General features: G+C 42.5%; 3 protein-coding genes across 3 annotated transcripts; 2 read left to right on the top strand and 1 right to left on the bottom strand.

Annotated features, from left to right (window-relative positions):
• Window positions 1–266: 266 nt before the first annotated feature.
• lyar (Ly1 antibody reactive homolog (mouse)) lies at window positions 267–4,923 on the bottom strand. The gene is made up of 8 exons (XM_079297027.1): window positions 4,524–4,923; window positions 4,279–4,393; window positions 4,079–4,186; window positions 3,905–3,985; window positions 3,254–3,560; window positions 3,037–3,084; window positions 2,797–2,882; window positions 267–552 (listed from the first exon to the last, which is right to left on the bottom strand). The coding sequence occupies exons 1-8, from the start codon at window positions 4,643–4,645 to the stop codon at window positions 415–417; spliced, it is 1,005 nt and encodes a 334-aa protein (XP_079153153.1). The 5' UTR covers window positions 4,646–4,923; the 3' UTR covers window positions 267–414.
• Window positions 4,924–5,476: 553 nt separating this feature from the next.
• Window positions 5,477–9,865, top strand: zbtb49 (zinc finger and BTB domain containing 49). The gene is made up of 7 exons (XM_079266214.1): window positions 5,477–5,795; window positions 5,919–7,036; window positions 7,147–7,193; window positions 7,294–7,367; window positions 7,722–7,804; window positions 8,033–8,194; window positions 8,612–9,865. Exons 1-7 carry the CDS (start codon window positions 5,644–5,646, stop codon window positions 9,343–9,345), a joined length of 2,370 nt encoding a protein of 789 aa, XP_079122340.1. The 5' UTR covers window positions 5,477–5,643; the 3' UTR covers window positions 9,346–9,865.
• A 1,574-nt stretch (window positions 9,866–11,439) lies between these two features.
• On the top strand, window positions 11,440–16,916 carry LOC306775873 (uncharacterized protein; the record flags this gene model as incomplete). The annotated part of the gene is made up of 2 exons (XM_079266422.1): window positions 11,440–11,638; window positions 15,951–16,916. The coding sequence occupies 2 exons, from the start codon at window positions 11,440–11,442 to the stop codon at window positions 16,733–16,735; spliced, it is 984 nt and encodes a 327-aa protein (XP_079122548.1). The 3' UTR covers window positions 16,736–16,916.
• Between the last annotated feature and the right edge of the window lie 1,574 nt (window positions 16,917–18,490).

The following is an 18,490-nucleotide window of genomic DNA, read 5'->3' as shown; positions in this document are numbered from 1 at the left end:
TGTGAGAGTCAAATTCACCTGAGGTGCACCTCTCCTATTTCCCTTCCCCCACTCCAACATCCAATCCCACAGATAAAGTGCCATTTCCCAGCCTTACCGTGGGCTTGAAATGTGGAACAGAGCAGCCGTCTATCACAATTATCATTTCATACATAAAACAATACGGACACGTTGTGAGGCGATGTGTAAAAAAAAAAAAAAGTCTTCCTTCTGCTGACGAGGCCACTGCAATCAGTGAAGCTACTGAACGGGAACAGGACATGTAATTCAGTTATAAAATTATTTAATCTTCGAGATCAGGTCATCTGTACAAAAACATCCAAGGGAGGACGGCAGACAACTACATGGGGCATTTAAATTTCAAAAGTCTATGAATAACATACGTTTCATGCCAGACGGGGGCGATAAACACGTCTACTTTACAAGTCTAACTCTTTCTTTCAAGACTCGAAATTTGGGATTGCTGTTGATCTTCTTGTTGAAAAGTGCAAGCACCTCCTCCTCTTTTTTGAAATTACTATCACCAGTGAAAGAGTAGTACGCTGCCACAACCTGTAAAAGAGAAGAAAAAAAAGCTTTTTAACATCTTCAGAAACAACATATGAAAATTCAGTATTTTAGAGGTACTTTTATTTTTAAACTCTGCTACCAGGTCGGCATTTATAGCCTACAGTTTATATTCAGGCCTATTCAATTTTTTGAAATGCACTGAAACCAGCGCCAAGCTGTGGCTTGGAAGCCTATTTGCACTACTGACGTTACCATTTTTAGACTATAGCCTAATTAGAATTTGTACTACATTATGCTTTATTTCAAATACTGTAAACACAATTAAACACAGTACAGTCATTTGATTTGTGCGTTTGAAACAGCTATACTACAGACAGAAGATCAGGAAGGCACCAGGCCCAGACGGTGTGTCTCCCTCCTGCCTGAAAGTCTGTGCTGACCAGCTGGCCCCCATCTTCACAAAGATCTTCAACCGATCACTGGAGCTGTGTAAAGTCCCCTCCTGCTTCAAACGCTGCACGATCATCCCGGTCCCCAAGAACTCCTCCATCACAGGATTAAATGACTACAGGCCCGTCGCCCTGACGTCTGTGGTCATGAAATCCTTTGAAAGACTGGTATTGACCCATCTGAAGAACATCACAGGACCCCTGCTGGATCCCCTGCAGTTTGCCTACCGTGCAAACAGGTCGGTGGATGATGCAGTCAACATGGGACTGCATTACATGCTGCAACACCTCGACTCCCCAGGGACATATGCAAGGGTCCTGTTCGTGGACTTCAGCTCCGCGTTCAACACCATCATCCCAGCAATACTCAAATCCAAACTCTCCCAGCTCACTGTGCCAGCCTCCACCTGTCAGTGGATCACAAACTTCCTGACTGATAGGACGCAGCAGGTGAGGCTGGGAAAAATCACATCCAGCACCCGGACCATCAGCACTGGCGCCCCCCAGGGATGTGTGCTCTCCCCACTGCTCTTCTCCCTCTACACCAACGACTGCACCTCAGAGGACCCTACGGTCAAACTCCTGAAGTTCGCAGACGACACAACGGTCATCGGCCTCATCAGGGACGGTGATGAGTCTGCGTACAGACGGGAGGCTGAACGGCTGGTCCTCTGGTGTGGTCAGAACAACCTGGAGCTGAACAAGCTCAAGACTGTGGAGATGACAGTGGACTTCAGGAGGCTCCCCCCATCACTGCCCCCCCTCACCATACTCAACAACACTGTGTCTGCTGTGGAGACCTTCAAGTTTCTGGGATCCACAATCTCCCGGGACCTGAAGTGGGCTCCCAACATCGACTCCATCAGGACAAAGGCCCAGCAGAGGTTGTACTTTCTGCGCCAGCTCAGGAAGTTCAACCTGCCTCAGGAACTGCTGATTCTTTTCTACTCAGCCATCATCCAGTCTGTTCTCTGTTCTTCCATCACTGTGTGGTTTGGATCGGCCACCAAACAGGACAGAAACAGACTGCAACGGATTGTTAGGTCTGCAGAGAGGATCATTGGTTCCAGCCTGCCCTCCATCCTGGACATGTTCACCTCCAGAGTCAGGAAACGTGCAGGAAAGATCACTGCAGACCCCTCACACCCTGGACACAAGCTGTTCCAACTCCTCCCCTCTGGTAGGCGCTACAGGGCTCTGTACGCCAAGACCACCAGACACAGGAACAGCTTCTTTCCACTGGCCGTCATGCTCATGAACAATAAATAGGTTATACTACACTATTACCACCACTTACAACTCATGCCATTGTCTGTAGGTTGATGTTCATATACATACATACATACATACATACATACATACATACATACATACATACATACATACATACACTTTTTCTTCTCTTGGATATATATTTATACTTGTATTATAGCTAAATGTTTATACCTACACCCGTTCTACTTATTTTTGCTGCCCTTTTTGATTCTTTACACATATATTTTTCTTGTTTATTGTAAATTTGTGTTTGTACATTGTGTTTGTACATTGAGAGCGGAGTGGAAACCGGAGACAAATTCCATGTATGCGTAAGCACACATGGCCAATAAAGCTGATTCTGATTCTATATTGTTAAATGGTTTCACTACTTTTTATTAGTGTAATAAACACACAAATGATAATTACATGATAATCTGCATGAGAAATAAAGAGAACGGAAAATAATGGTATAATCATTTGCCTATCGTGATCCATGTGTATAAGTACTACTGTAATACTTAGAAGAACACGATGCTGCTGGGATTAGAAGTCAATTGTATTAAAACACTCCATGACTCACCTTCTTCCTAAGTCTCTTTACTGGCAGTTCCTGGTCAGCTGCATCTCTCAGTACTGCTTTGATATTTCCTTTCCAGTTGAATTTGCCTGCAAGTTAATCAGAGATTTATTATTACTTAAATTAGCTTTGGTTCTTCCCCGTTATCAAAAGAAGCAACACTGACCCCTGGTGGCCTTTTCTATTTTACATCATTTAATTTCTGAAAGAAGTCAGTCAAAGTCATGTCGGGAACCACATTACCTTTGGGAACTTCTAGATCCTCTGAAGTGAAATCAGCCTCTTGGTCAACTGAAAGACAGAAAGAAAAAACTAAATAGTTAAATATACTTTCAAACACAAGAGCACACAGCAATAAAACAGACGTTCTAATATATCAGGATTCATTCAAATATGCTAAAAAAACGGATCATATAACACTGGAAGAATAAAAAAAAATGATTTTTATAAAACACCGTACCCGTCTTTGACTTCTTGCTGGATGTCTCTTCATCGGCACCGTTCTGCTCTTCATCGTCGTCTTCCTCAGAGCCGTGCTTCCTCTTTCTGTCCTTTTTCTTCTTCTTGCCTTCTCCTGGCTCTTGTGCAACCGCCTTATCTGCACCTTTCGCAACCTTCCCATTCTTCTGCTGACGGGCCTCTTTGCGCTGGCGTTTGTTCAGTTTCTTCTTCTTCTCACCGTCTTCATTTTCATTTCCATTAGAATCCGCTTTGACTTCAGCGACTGTGTGCTCGGCTTCTTTAGTCCCCTGGGGGGCCTCGGGAGGCTGTCGGAATATAGGTGAGTAATGAAAGTCAGTTGGGATATTGAAGGAACTTCCCATTTTCTTTCCATGACTAAATGTATTACAACCAGATAGTATAAGGAAAACCACATACATGATAACCTAAATGTTATATCATCTATGTGAGATAAAGTAAATCCCTGTAGCATGTTTCTAATGACACTTCAGGGCCACTGGAAAACTCTAACTATTGCATTTCATCACTTTGGATTTGAACTTAAAACTAAAAACTCGTTCACTTTGATGTATGCTGACAGACAGTGACAATGTGCATAAGGGAACAGCCAAACAAACAACAAAAGTAACCTTTAAGCAGCGTAGCTTACACTGTCAGCTACAGCGAAGATGTCCCACACTTCATCATGAAGGCTGGTGTTGGCTATTTTAAGACTGTTTCTCATCCAGTTCTGAGGAAGAGACCAAAAATAGATATGGATTAGTAAACGCAGGCAAGCCACAGTGTGGTTAATAAAACAACATTATTGGTAAGTATTACTAACCTGGAACTTAGCCTTCTTTCTTGGGACATTACCATATGAACTGACTTGTTGGAGCACACCCTTTAGCTTTGCACTGACTCCAGGTTTGTTCATGGCGTCTTGGACTCTCTTCAGGAGAGGATTCATCAAGTTAGAAGCAAAATAAAAAAACACCAATACAGACAGTAGACAGTGATGGTTATAGTTTCCCTCCATTTTACCTGGAGCCACTGCTGCTGTTTCACATCTCCTTTGTTTGACTTAGCCTCGTAGCCTTTGCCTCCATACTTCTGGTCTTCACTGATACATTTAACGTGGTTCTTGTAGTCATCACCCCTGTTCAACACGTACAGAGAGACACCATTTAACACACTGAGATTGGGGGAATGACGCTACGTGGGCTTTAAAAGACAACATTAGCGAGAGTAAACCGAAAATGAGACCACATTAGACGCTCGGACATTACCAGAAATCTTTTCCACAATCGATGCAGGAGAGGACCTGGCATCCCCGGCACATGCCCACGTGTTTATCAACCTGGGCTTTTTTCAGGGATTCGCCACAGCCGTTGCAAGTGAAGAACACCATTTTAACGAACACGTTTTGCTTGACTACACTGTATTGATTATTTTTTTATTTAACCGAATGTGCTAACACAGATAATGCTAACGGTACCAACGTATACGTCAAACCGAAACCGGTGCAATCCTCACGCGAAAGCGAGACCCGACTGTCCACAGCGCTGGTACGAGCTAACGTTAGCCAACGAAAGGTAGAGACGCTCTTCTAAGAACTAGAAGCTGATGTTTATCAAAGCGTACAGATGTTGTGAGCCTCGAGCTGAATGCTACAAACCGCCTGTTCTGTTCCCGTTCGTGGGAAGTTTTCAAAACACACGTGATCACACCATGAACAACATTAATAGTCTTCCGTGTAAAATACAAGGTGAGAGATGTTCCGACCAGTGTGAAATTAATATTGTCCAACGTTTATTTCTATAATTAAGAGCTACATTGCAGCTAGTTAAACACATTTGACACGTGTTAGTATATTAAATCATAGACTGAAAGTCTCAAAATAATCCTTCTATGTCATCTGCTTCATTTTTAGGCGGAACGAAATACGGGTTGCATCAGGAAGTGAGGTGACGTGTTGATGCTGGATAAAGTGACCTATCATCCACATAAAAGGTGGACTTATCAAACGTAGGTTTGGATTCATGTTTCTAGCAAACTTTACTCCGCAAACGACATTTAAGGCTTTTATTCTCGTTTGTAAATGTAATTATTTGGGGATCTGGTGCTGCACCGGCTCACACTGCTCAATGTCGTACGTGGTTAGCATAGCATTGCAGTTAGCTTGTTAGCCGTTTTCGTCCAAATTTTTGCATGGGTGGTCTCGTAGGAGAGACACGCCGGAGGCTGCGCGGTTGTTGGATTATCTATTTTTGAATGTTATCATTTCAAAAAGAAAAAGGCATCGCTTGCGTCACTTTTTATTTGGTGACATTTCAAGGACACGCTAACCAGAGAAATTATGATTTTGATGGAGAAGTTGGAGCTGGGTGATTCAGCAGCTGATTGACCATGGACACCCTGTCCAGCCACAGCTCGTACCTCCTGCAGCAGCTCCAGGAGCAGAGGATTCAGGGTCTGCTCTGTGACTGCATGCTGGTGGTCAAAGGTGTCTGCTTCAAAGCCCACAAGAATGTCCTGGCTGCTTTCAGCTCCTATTTCAGGTGCTTTTATGCAATTATTTTTTATAATGGAGTGACATGTCAGTGAATCTGTGGCATATTTCCATCCTTATCACGTAGCATACACCGCTGTTAATGCTAAAAATGCTGCTTTGATCTTTCCAGGTCATTATTCCAAAATTCCCCCAGTCAGAAGAATGAGGTGTTCAACTTGGTCATCCAGGATGTCAGTGGCATCGGCCAAATATTGGACTACATGTACACCTCCCATCTTGACATCAACCAAGATAATGTGCAAGCACTCCTGGACATTGCTCAGTGTTTGCAGGTTCCAAATGTTCAGAGCATGTGTAATGCTTTCCTCAAGCCTTGTCCTCCACCAGTGGAAATCACATCGTTTTCTCTTCCGGGCATGCTGAGTTCTGAGCATGACTGCCTCTTGGGGAGCAGTAGTCTTCCTCATGATGTTGACCTCCACTGTCCCTCTGAAACCCAGAAGCCTGGCTTCAGTAGTGATGTGGACCACACCAAAAGGTTGCCTTTTTCTGTGCCTAATAGCACCTCGAACTGTGACACAGCTAGCAGCGCTCCAGCACCTGTAGAAAAACAGCTTGTCCATGGCTACAAGCTCCGTAACTTCTATAGTAAGCAGTACTTCAAACAAAGTGCACTTGAGACCAATAGTGCAGCCTTAAATCAAGGCCCGTGCCCGTTGGTGCTGGTGGAAGAGCAGCCGTGTCAGCTCGGGGTCAGCCCCACTCCTGTATGCTCAGGAAACACAGTTCAGCCCAATCCTCCCTGCACATCTGTGGCAGTCGTAAAGAACCCCGTCTCTTCTTTAACACCCTCAGATAATTTAAACACCCCCAACGCTAACTCAGCAGACTCCATGCTCAACAAGCCAGTGCGCCCAAAGAAGGCTGTATACCTGAAGAAATACAACTACCTCCGATCGCAGAAGGAATTGGAGGAGATGTTTGCTGAATCAGTGAGTGAACCCGTCCTCAGCTGTCCCAAAGAGAGTCATCAAGCAGAGTCTGTGGTCCAGACTGAAGCTTCAGAAGCTCCCGTTGAGGGCCTTAACTCAGACAGAGAGCAGGTTACAGAGATGGTGACAGACACGCAACTTCCCAGTCCAACACCTGTGAACCAAGAAGAGCAAAATCTGAAAACTTTGCCAGAGCCACCGCAGCAGATAGGAAACAAGCAGTATTGTTGTGAGGTGTGTGGGAAGATCTTCAAACACCCGAGCAATCTGGAGCTGCACAAGCGCTCACATACCGGTATTTACTGATTCAATTGACCTTATAATCACACATGGTATACAGTGACATGTTTCCGTAATAATTGTAAAAATAGTCAGAAGCAAACCTACATATATTCTTTTCTGCAGGTGAGAAGCCCTTCCAGTGTAATATTTGTGGGAGATACTTCTCACAGGTAACGTCTGGTGTATTATTCTGATTTTCCAGAGTTATTCTTAGATGAGAATAATAAATTGAGATGTCTAACAGATTCTTTTTTTTTTTTTTTTTTACAGGCTGGAAATTTACAGACACATTTGCGGCGACATTCTGGAGAGAAACCGTACATCTGTGAGTTATGTGGTAAAAGGTATGGTACCTTCTATGTGTGCACTTTCCTCATTTACATTTTTGGTCATTCACCTCCTCCCTGTATACGTTGTTTTTGTCACTTTGTTGTGTATTGTATGTCTGTGTGTCTTCCTTTACTTATTGCAAATTACTACTTACTCATGACTAGTTTACAAAAGCTTGACTTGATTTCAGGCATACCAATAACATTTGGGCAATAATTAAGAAATTGGGGCTATACTGGACTAATTAACCAATTACAATAGATTATAGTTTAGGCCCCAGTGATATGATAGTGTCCCTGTATGACACATCCCTGTAATATAATATATAATAGTCTCTACAGTTGCCTATGATCATCTGTGTTTTCCAGCTTTACTGCATCAGGGGATGTCCATCGTCACAAAGTGGTCCACACAGGAGAGAAGCCACATCTGTGTGATATATGTGGTCGAGGTAAATTACTGCTCTCGACTGAAGCAATTATCTTCATTATTTCCTTTATCCATCTATATGTAGACCTAATGTCCTCTTTCTTAAGTTGAACCTTTATCAAGTATTGACAGTAGTGTGAGCTTCTTAGTTCACAGACTCAGTTGGAGAATTGTGACATATTTTGTGTAGACTGGTGATTTATTTATTTTGATTTTTTATTTTTTCATTGTGCTTGTCTTGTACCTCCAGGATTTAACAACTTGAGCAATCTCAAGGAACACAAGAGGACTCACACCACAGACAAGACATTCACATGTGACCAGTGCGGAAAATCCTTCAACACGCACAGGAAGCTTCTGAAGCACAAGGCCCGTCACGCTGGCGAAAAACCACACAGCTGTGCCACATGTGGTAAAGATCAGCGGCTATAGTGTTGAAAGTCTTATTCACATTGATTACACTGTAGACATAGTTGTATAAAACACTATTCTAGGAAATAATTAGTCAGTTCACTGGAAATTGATCTGCAAATATTTAGCTCTAGTCTCTAAATGTTCTGCTCCTCTTTATCTCATGTGACTGCAATCTGCATATTTTCGGGTGCTGGACTATTGGTTGGCCATAACAAGCATTTTGATGACATCACTTAGGGCTTTATTAAATTATAATGATTTTTTCCCAAAACATGAACATGCTTGAGTCATGTTGTGAACACACCCTGTAAAAGTTAATCAGTTTTAAAAAATATAGATTTCTTTTTTTAAAATTCAGTATAGACTCATGTCTGCACCGTGTTTCACACTCAATATGTGTTCTTAATTATTTTAGGGAAATGCTTCATTGGCTCAGGGGACCTGCAGCGTCACATACGGTCGCACACTGGTGAGAAACCCTACATCTGCAACGCCTGTGGAAAGAGCTTTACCCGCTCTGCCATGTTGAGGAGACACAGCAACATGCACTGCAAGGGGGCTCCAGCAGACAGCCCCGCTACAGACACCTCTGACCCACCTTGTAGCTCAGATGGAGTGGCCGCGTTCCCCAAACCCGCCAGCCACAGTAAACCTCCTGCCGCAACCAGTGAGCAGCATTACCCCGGCATGATGCCCCATGCAGGGTTAGAGAAACCCTCACTGACTACTACTTCACCACCACGTATAGAGACTCCACCTCCCAGCATGCACCTCAGCCCGGCTTCTACCCCCACCCCCCTTCCTGACGTGCGCTTGCTGGTACCCCATCACCTCCTCTCCTCCAACCACCAGGAGAGAGGTGCAGCCCCGACAGCCACAGACCACATGAAGCTTTCCAAACCCCACATGTCTCCGGAGGTTGTGTACGGTCCGTATGTGGAGAATGGGAATATGTCGATGGAGATGGGCAGAGGAGGGGTGGGGAGGCCCTACCTCCCTCCCACAGACAATCACTGCAGTTCCCTCACTTCTTCTAGCAGGCCCAACAGTGGCTCCTACAGGTCCACTGAAGGCCCGTTTATCTCCAGTGTAACTCTGTGGGGCCTTGCAATGAAATCACTGCAGAATGATAATGACATGGAGCAGTAACATGTTGCATCTTACGAGATATTAGATAAGAACAGCATAGCCAGTTCAGAGGTTGTGTACTTTTCACTGATATTGAATTTGTTTTGATTGATATCACCTGGCTCTTGATTGGTTAAACTGACCTGTAACACACAAACGGCAGCTCCTATGTGATAAAGCAAACATGAAATAGTAATGTGATTTATTCATAACTGGAAATGTTTCATTTACGTGTTCAGAGTTTTCACCATGACTCCTAATCAAAGTAAGCGCTTCCTAGTTGTTTCTTAAAATAAAGAAAGAAGCTTTGCACTGCTCTTAAAACTTCCAATGCTGTTGCTGTTCAGGCCCCAGTCAGTGACATCACAGCAGGTGTGCTCCTTCAGATGTCACCAAGTGTATCGACCTTAAATATAGAGATGCAGCGCTGCGGCAGTAGTTTGCCTTCTGGGATTCCGTGTGGATTTACCTCTTTCGGTTTCAACTGTAAACATCCCAGGATGCATCTCAGCTAATTGAGGTTATATATACTTTGTATATACTGCACTGCACTTTAACATGTAAAAAATGCATATCTATTTGCAACTAGCAGTGTCCAATGTGGCTGTATTATATTCATATGAGAATAAAAGATGTACATTATATTTAATGTTCACAGTTGCCCCTTTAATGTTTCAGACAACAGTAATACCTCAGCGAACAAACAAGTGTAATGTTTTAAATTTCTTTGAAATCAAACCAAAATCCAGCACTCATCACTGTTATGGTGACATGAGGAGAAACAATGCTCACATCCATATATCTGTTACACATGCAATGCAAAGTAGGACATATTAACTATACACCATGAATGTGGAAACTACTATTTGAAAGCTTATCACACAAAATCTTTGATACATATTATATAGTGATCAGATATCTGTGTTTAGAGGGAAACCGAGAAGGAACAATACTGTGGCTGTTAGACATGGATGTACAATAAATGTGTAGTAAGAATAATCTGAATTATTGCAATCATATTGTGATATTTAATTATAGCCTATTTCTGTAAATTTTGTAACTGTACAGTATTTGCTGTCAAGAGGGAAGTAGTTTCGTATGAAAGAAAGAAGAATAAGTTACTCCAATATTTAGGCAAGAGTCAAGACAGGCATAAGCAAATGCAAGAAGTTATGAATGCTGATGCAGATTCACACAGGTCAGAAAACACACTGTTCTAAAGAATGTGGCAAAAGATCTGCACCAAGTTGGATGTCTGAGAATAAACATGAGGATTGTGGTGGAAATAGTTTGAACTGAAATATAGAATATCATCAAACAGAAGTAAAATAAGTGCTTTATCTGTGTAACAACAGACACACACATACGTTGTATCCAGAGCATGTACATGTACAATAGGTACTTGTTATCCAACACAGAGAAGAAGAGGATATGTGTGTGCAGGCAGTCAGCTGCATGGATCACAAGTTACATGATGCAAGCTTATGATGGTTTGTTTCACAACAAGTTGTAAAACAGTTCTATCTTATAAGAATATAAAATACTCATGAGAATATATTTCCATTACCCAACAGCAAGATACATTTGAGCACGTATGTTAACACAAAGGGTGGAGGTCTACTGAGTTCAGAGCAAAAGTACAAGTAAGCATTTACACAATACACGAAATAGAAATGTAAATAGAAGTGTATTTAGTTTACATGTCAACACGTCGTTTTTACACATACTGACAAGGTAACTCATTGAGGGCCTGTTATCGAAATGTATATAATGCACGTCTGAAAACCTAAATAAAGTTTAGGCTGGTTTACCATGACATTCCTGTACAGGTTTACACGTTTACAACTATTTCATACATAAAGGACAACTGTGTCCTGCAACAAAAAAAGGGATGTAGGATGAATGTAATGTGTGAACATGGCAATGCAGTCTTTAGACTTGTGTTATACGACAGTTATACACAGTCCAGCCCAGTAGATGGCGGTATGACACCTTGTTGCATGTCGTATCTCTGGCTGAAGGCTGCTCCCCTCGAAGCACAGTGTGTACCTCGAAGCACAGTACACACCGTGCAACACATCGCTCGCAGAAAAGGGAGCTAACAGAGGCTGCACGATGGCCAACTCTACGCTTCAGTCGTTCAACGTCTTTCTCACGGAAAGATTAACCGCCGCCGCGGTAGACATCTATGGATTCGTTGAGAAGACAATAATAGACTACCAGGAGGAGGTGTACCACACGAAGCTGGAGAACCAGAGGTTGCAGCGGCTGCTGGATTTGGTCTACAAACCAGAGATACGGCTGCACAGGACAGGTACGTTTCTCTGCACCGCTCCGTCCGTCCCTGAGCTGACATTACGCTTCACGTTGGTAATTATCCAAAGCACGTCAGATAACACCGCGTGCAGTTCGTTTAAGGGCTTGGTATTCGCCACATTCAGCTACGTTGGGTTAGCAAGCCATGTTAGCTAATGTTACTGTTTCCTGGCTAATGACAGGGAGCGGACATGGTGAATGGAAGCCAACGTTACCTGTGGAGAGGACAGCAAACATTCAGAAAATAAAACCATTTAAACCATGATTTATTCATTATGCAGTTCTGTACGATGCCAATAATAATGTGTGTCGTCCTAACAACATGAAAACAAATCAATGTTTTCTTTTTAAGTGCAGTTTATTCTACACAAAGAAACGTGTTGGGTTAATATACACTCCATACTTTATTGTATGTGGAGGGAACAGACGCCAAACAATAATATGTATTTCCGAATCACAAGCACTAACTTGACCTTTTCACATTTATAAAAGTGCATGTGTGTAGATTTAGAAAAACGTACACAAAGTGTGACTCATTGAGTGCAAATAAGGGTTTATTGTATCTTTGTTCAAATGCATGCCATGCTGGAACATATGGATTTTTCAAATGACATAGGCAGGAGTAACAATGAAAGAACCTCGGGACAGGCCCAGTAATGTGGTCGTGCTTCACCAAAATGACCTTGTGTCACCAATGGCAAAACTAAAACTTCTATCTTGCAACTGAGACAACTGGTTTGACCATTTTCAATCACAGTTTGTGTTTTTCTTGACTGAATAAACCACTGCCTACTATGACTCCATTCATGTCAACATAAAGTCCAAGGTTGCATGCAAAGCAAGTGGAGGAGCTGCTTGAATTCATTTTTAAAAAGGCTTTAAAGTGGTGTGACTATTTTGTTAAACGTGAGCATTAATGAATTCGTTGTTGATGTGATGTCACATACTGCAAACTGTTTTGAATGTCTTGTGTGATATCCTGTTTGTCACTGTAACCTGTGGGCGTGTATCTTTTTGGTGTTGTTATAGTACAGCCAGACTGAATGTGGAGGTAGGCCCCTCATCGCCCAGTCATTGTTTTATGAGGAGTGGCTCGCAAAAAAAACACATTTGGGTTGTGAGCGAAAGTCATTGACCTGACAGCTGCACAAAATCAAATCTATTCACACCTGAGATCCATTGTATATTATTTAAATACAGCTTAATTTAGCCAGCCTATTTCACTACAAAAAAACGAGTAAAAAGCATGGAAGCAGCATTGGTGATTACATGAGGCTTATTCCAGGCTCATGTTGTATCCGAGTAATTTCTGACTGGTGTTCACGTCAACATCCGAGTCCTAACACTGTAACCCTTCAAGTCGCTAACATGGAGATCTTTCTCACCTCTACCGTCCAACCCATTTGACGAGTGTGAGCCGTGCTGAATTGTACTTATTTTCCTACGGTGTTATTGTGCGACGCCTTGAAGGAGAAGCAAAATTCTGCCTGACAACAAGGGGGAATGAAATTCAGCCAATAATGTGACAGCAGTATTGCATACAGACTATAGTAGGGCTCAGCAACCTTTTTTATATGAAGTGCCATTTTTAAAGTTGGTGTTGCGTGTTGGTGTTGTGTTGCATTTTGAGCCGTTTTACTCAATCACAATTAGGAGCCATTTGCTCAGGTGCCCTGCTACGTGATTACTACTTCCCTGTGAAGTACTTCCATTTCTTTCATAAAATAAATTTACATCCACCATTTGAGTCATGTTTTTTTTATCACCTTATGCTCACTATCTGTGCATATTTTGGGATATGTCTCAGATAGAAAAAGGTATATAGTGCAGCATATTGACATGATTGCACATGTATTGGCTCCCATTCTCCACACAATTATGTTTCTCACACCAGTTGTTCTGTTTATGATATTTTGAATATCTATTGTGTTTTTCTAATGTTTGGTGTGCAAGTTCATTTTAATGAAAGTTTATAGTCACTGTTTTCAAACCATAGCTTTCATTTGATTTCTCTGCTGCTGTTAGGACGAGCGCCGCTGCTGGGGACCGTTCAAGTTCCCCAACATCTCGTTCTTGTGTGATCAGAGGAGTGATTTTTCTAGCTGCTACCAAAAACATTTTCCTATCCACTGTTACAGATTCAAGGCAGATCGCTTTGCCCACGCTTTGTGCTCAGGAGCAGCAGATACAGAAGGAATGTATTCCCAGTGAGGCCGACAAGGAGCAGGTCATCCTGACCATTAAAGAGGAATTGACTGAACTTTGTACCAGGTCTGTGGAGACACCTATACATCCTGCATACAGCAACGTTACAGACACACTAACTCAGAATGTCACAGTTGGAGCGCATGAAGAAAATGAGATGCCAGACAGCCTGACTCAAGTTGTGACAGTTGGAGAGCACATGAAATATGAGATACCATCACCGCTCCCATCCTCTGGAGTATCTCCAGCATCTACAAAGAAGAAAAACTTGTTTTTTTGTAAGATTTGCTGTCAGCCTTTTTTGAGAAAAATCGAGTTACAATTGCACCTCGGCGTTCATGAAGCAAAACATTTACCGAAGCCTACCAACCAAGCGTTCACCTGCCCTGCCTGTGGTAGAAAAACAGACACCAGGAGTCAAATGATCTGCCACATGAGAACACACACCGGCGAGAAACCCTTTGCCTGTCCCGTTTGTGGCCACAGATACAGACTGAAATGTCATATCAAAGAACATTTGAGGACTCACACTGGAGAAAGACCTTACACCTGCTACATCTGTGGGAAAAGCTTCAACAGGTCTTCCACCATGGCGAACCACGCCAGGATCAAACACAGGGAGAACATGCCGTTCAAGTGCATGCAGTGCAGCCAGCGCTTTCCTCTGCTCGTCGTGTTCAAACAGCACATGAAGACGGTCCACGATGTCACCTTCTCCATATGAAATACTGTTGCTGTAGCAATGCCGATGCTTGCTGCTGTTTAAAGTTACAGTGAGTCTGAGGATTAGCACTTGTGCTCCACCGCACGGATACAACTTCTCATATTGTTCAGATGCTCCTGATGAGTTGCTGTAATTGTAATCTGCTTCACATCTAACATGTAACACGCTCGGAAGAAATGTACTGAAAACACTTCATGTTCCAAGCAAATAGTTCAACAACTGCTGGACTTTGACAAGTGCATATATCTATCTATCTGTAAAAATGCACCGTAAGGGCTATTTGTATTATGATACAAAATTAGCTTTTCGCACCGTGTTTTGAAACTTTGTTATTGACAGCTGCACTTCCTTTAATTCTGCCTTTAATTCATGTGTGGCTTTCTTCTTATTGACTTGCAAAACGTTGCTTGTGATGTATTGTTTTGTAAAGTGCAATGCCAATAAAGCTACAGTACATGTAATTCCTGCTGCAGTTTTTTTTATTGCGTGTCTGTTTCTATCAAATCATGACTTGAAAAGAGGTTAGACCCCCATATTGGCAGATGTGTGTTTGTGATTAGGGTGTGGAAGTACATTGACATCACAGTTGGGTGTGGTTACAGGTGCGACAGAGCAAACGTCTGATTACACCAAACAGGGATGTTGATTGTAATCAGATGTGCAACCGTATAGTTTCATTGTTTGAATTGCACTAACCTGTATGACAGTGCAGTACAAGTTTGGTTGATCAATTGAACCTACTTCAATATAGACGACTGACTATAGGAGGCCAATGGAAAGACGCGAGTTGTTGGAACAGATGCAAAATTTGCTCTAGATCTCCCGGATGTATTTTATAAATGTTTCAATTTGAGCAAAGCGTTTGCTCACACAAACAGTGTGTATGATGCTAGCTAACGACAGGTAATATATGTACAATCAGTGGCTGTTTGGACAGAATAAACACCCACAAAAACACTCAAGCAATCAACTTTGAGCCAGTTTGAGCCAATGACGAGTCGGTGAAAATCTGCATGCAATCTTAAGAAGTCTAATGCCTCTGAGACTCAGGAAAGATTCCCTGTATACTGTGCCTGTTAGAAGGTGGATATAGGCAACACACTTTTAAGTATTCAGATTCAACACTTCAAAGTTGATTCCTTAAAAATGCAATGGTAATATATTGGCATTGTTGTACTGTAACACTCATACACAAGAAAATAGTTACTAGCGTGAGGCTCCACTGAGTCCTCAGCTCTTGACTGGTTTGTCCCTTCATGAAGTTGGCTCTGAGGCAGCTGATCTCAAAGGTAAAACACCTGATGGCCGTAGATTGATGGGAGCAATATTTTGCCACTTACAACTCAGTTGGTGTAATGCATTTCTGTTTCCGTCTTTGCAGATGCCAAACTGTCAACTTCACCGATATCGGTGGAGGAGATTGCCCCTAAACAGCAGGAGTGGAGCCCGGCTGTGTGCCAGGACCAGCCAGGACCCTCCCGGATTGAAGAGGAGCACGCGGAGCAGAAGGAGGAACTGTGGATCAACGGGCTAGAGGAGCAACCCTCAGCAGAGGACAGCGATGACGGGGATGCCTTGACGAAGGAACTCATCAAAACAGTGCAGCAGTTAGAAGACTGCAGAGCAGCAGAGGAGAGCAGAGAGCCAACGCAAACCCCTGCAGAAGATCCGGAGCACTCTCAAGAGAAGACCAGTACCACCTTATACCGATGCCACATATGCAACTACATATTTACCAAAAAAACGGTGCTGACATGGCACCTCAAGACGCACGAAAGCAAGTCACATGACGGCAAGGGAAACTTTGACTGTCACATATGTGGCAAACACATACCCTGTCAGAGCAATCTGCAGAACCACATGAGAGTGCACACAGGAGAGAGACCCTACAGCTGCCATTTCTGTGGCAAGTGTTTCAAACTGAAAGGACACATGACGGAACATATAAGAACTCACACAGGAGAGAAGCCTTTCAGCTGTCACATCTGTGGCAAATCTTTCAACAGAGGCTCAACTCTGAGGAAACACGTTTTGGCCAAACATAAAGAGGAGAGGCCGTACAAATGTGGGGATTGTGACGAGTTATTTACCGAAAGGCTGCTGATGAAGAGGCACATGCGAAAAGTTCACGGAGTAAAATTGTCCACAAGTCAAAGTCCTGCCTAGAACTTCAGTACAGAATAAAGAATAGAGCTCGGGTATCTTTTTAAATGTTTTGATACTAGCGCCAGTGAGTTTTGGTACCAAAACCAGAACTTTTTTCAAAATGTTGCTTTGATTATTCTAATGATATTATGCTACACATTCCTTTTTTTTTCACAAGAAGACACATTTCTCAAATGTTAAATGTTGTCTGACATAAATAGCCATACTTTGCTGAAGTAAATAAATACCATCTCGAACTGGCAAATTTATAGTTCTGACATCGTGGGAGATGCACGCTCATTTGCTTTCTTGCCGAGAGTTACGCCGCAAAAACACCATGAGCAGCGGTGAAGCGCGGCCTTCTGTGAGCCGCCATGCAATGCCTATGGAAAACCGTAGGCGGCCGCTCCAAAACTGCGGCTGTTTTGATTCTGCTGCGAAGTGCGGCCAAACTAAAGTTGGGGATGGTTTCACTGTTAATGGTGAAGTGCAGCCAAAGAGTACCCGCAGCCAATCAATAAACAGAGTTCTGTGACTCCTGTGACACGTTGACCTATGTTACAAATATTTGATTCCCTCCTGAAACACAGGAACACGCCTCCCGGCGAAGGCAAATGTAATTGTTGTCCTACAGAATACTGAAGGAGCAGCTGCGTACTTGAGTACTGCCTCTCTGAAATTGTTGACTACGATCTAAACTCCAGATGTGCTGGACATTTTGGTTCCATACCATTGTTGTATACACATTGTTCATAACCTGTGTTGATCATCAATATCACCCACCAGAATTTCATTCTGCAGCATAAAAGACACGAATTTAAAAAAAAGATAAAACAGATGCCTATGGTCCCTTTTAATTCAATCTGCTTTAAACATCTTTGTAACTGTTGTTAATGTGGACCATAATAACATATACAGCTGTGGTACATCGTCTGTCAACAGTGATACCTATGTTGTACTGTAAAGGTGTTTGGTATTTATTTTTATATATTGTACATAGTTGTATTTTTTATGTTTTGCTAAAGTTCAGTCATGTTATGGACCTGTTGTAAAACAGCTATGTGAACACACAAATATAAAGTCAGGTGTGACAATTTATGGGAAAAATGCATCACTGTCAACTTTTTTTTCTGTAGCACATACAGCAGTACAGGAGTAACCACAAGGATTACAATTAGAAATGCAGAACTGATGTGGAAAATGTGGTTCAGACTTGAATTGAAGAGTGTCTCCTGTACTTACATGTGAGGAACTTTTAAGGGGGTTGGAAAAGGTCTCAATTGAATAGTGATGCCTCGATATGACCAACATAAGTAAACGAGACCATCAGCGAGAAGATTGTCTATTTCTATTTCGTTCTTCTTAATGCTTGTCATTGGTGCCAGCGAGTCAGATAACCCACAACCACACAATAGGGTGGAAATCGTTCCCAAAATTGGGGAATCAAACACATATCAAAACATCAGAGGCACAGAGAAGCTTTCGTATCAAGACAGAAAATGTGTTCTTTTTGTTTCTTCTAAAAACGGAATATTTGAATATGTCTGCATGCTGGGGTCCCTAAAGAGTCTTGGAAGTGCACAAATTGGGTATGATGGAAAGCTGAGACTCTTGTGGATTCAATGAGCCCAATTGTATTCTTTTTCTGTGGTGTTCCTTAAGGTTTTGGTTTCTGAATGAGGTATTTTGGAGTGATCTTTTGATACTGAAAAAAGAGGGGTAGAACGGTAAGAGGTTTTAAATTGGCCATTTGGGGACATTTGGGCTCCATCTGTG

This window comes from Melanostigma gelatinosum, assembly GCF_949748355.1.
Source record: "Melanostigma gelatinosum genome assembly, chromosome: 3".
Lineage (NCBI taxonomy): Eukaryota > Metazoa > Chordata > Actinopteri > Perciformes > Zoarcidae > Melanostigma > Melanostigma gelatinosum.
Note: the sequence above shows the minus strand (reverse complement) of the source record. Positions and strands in the feature narration are given on the sequence as shown.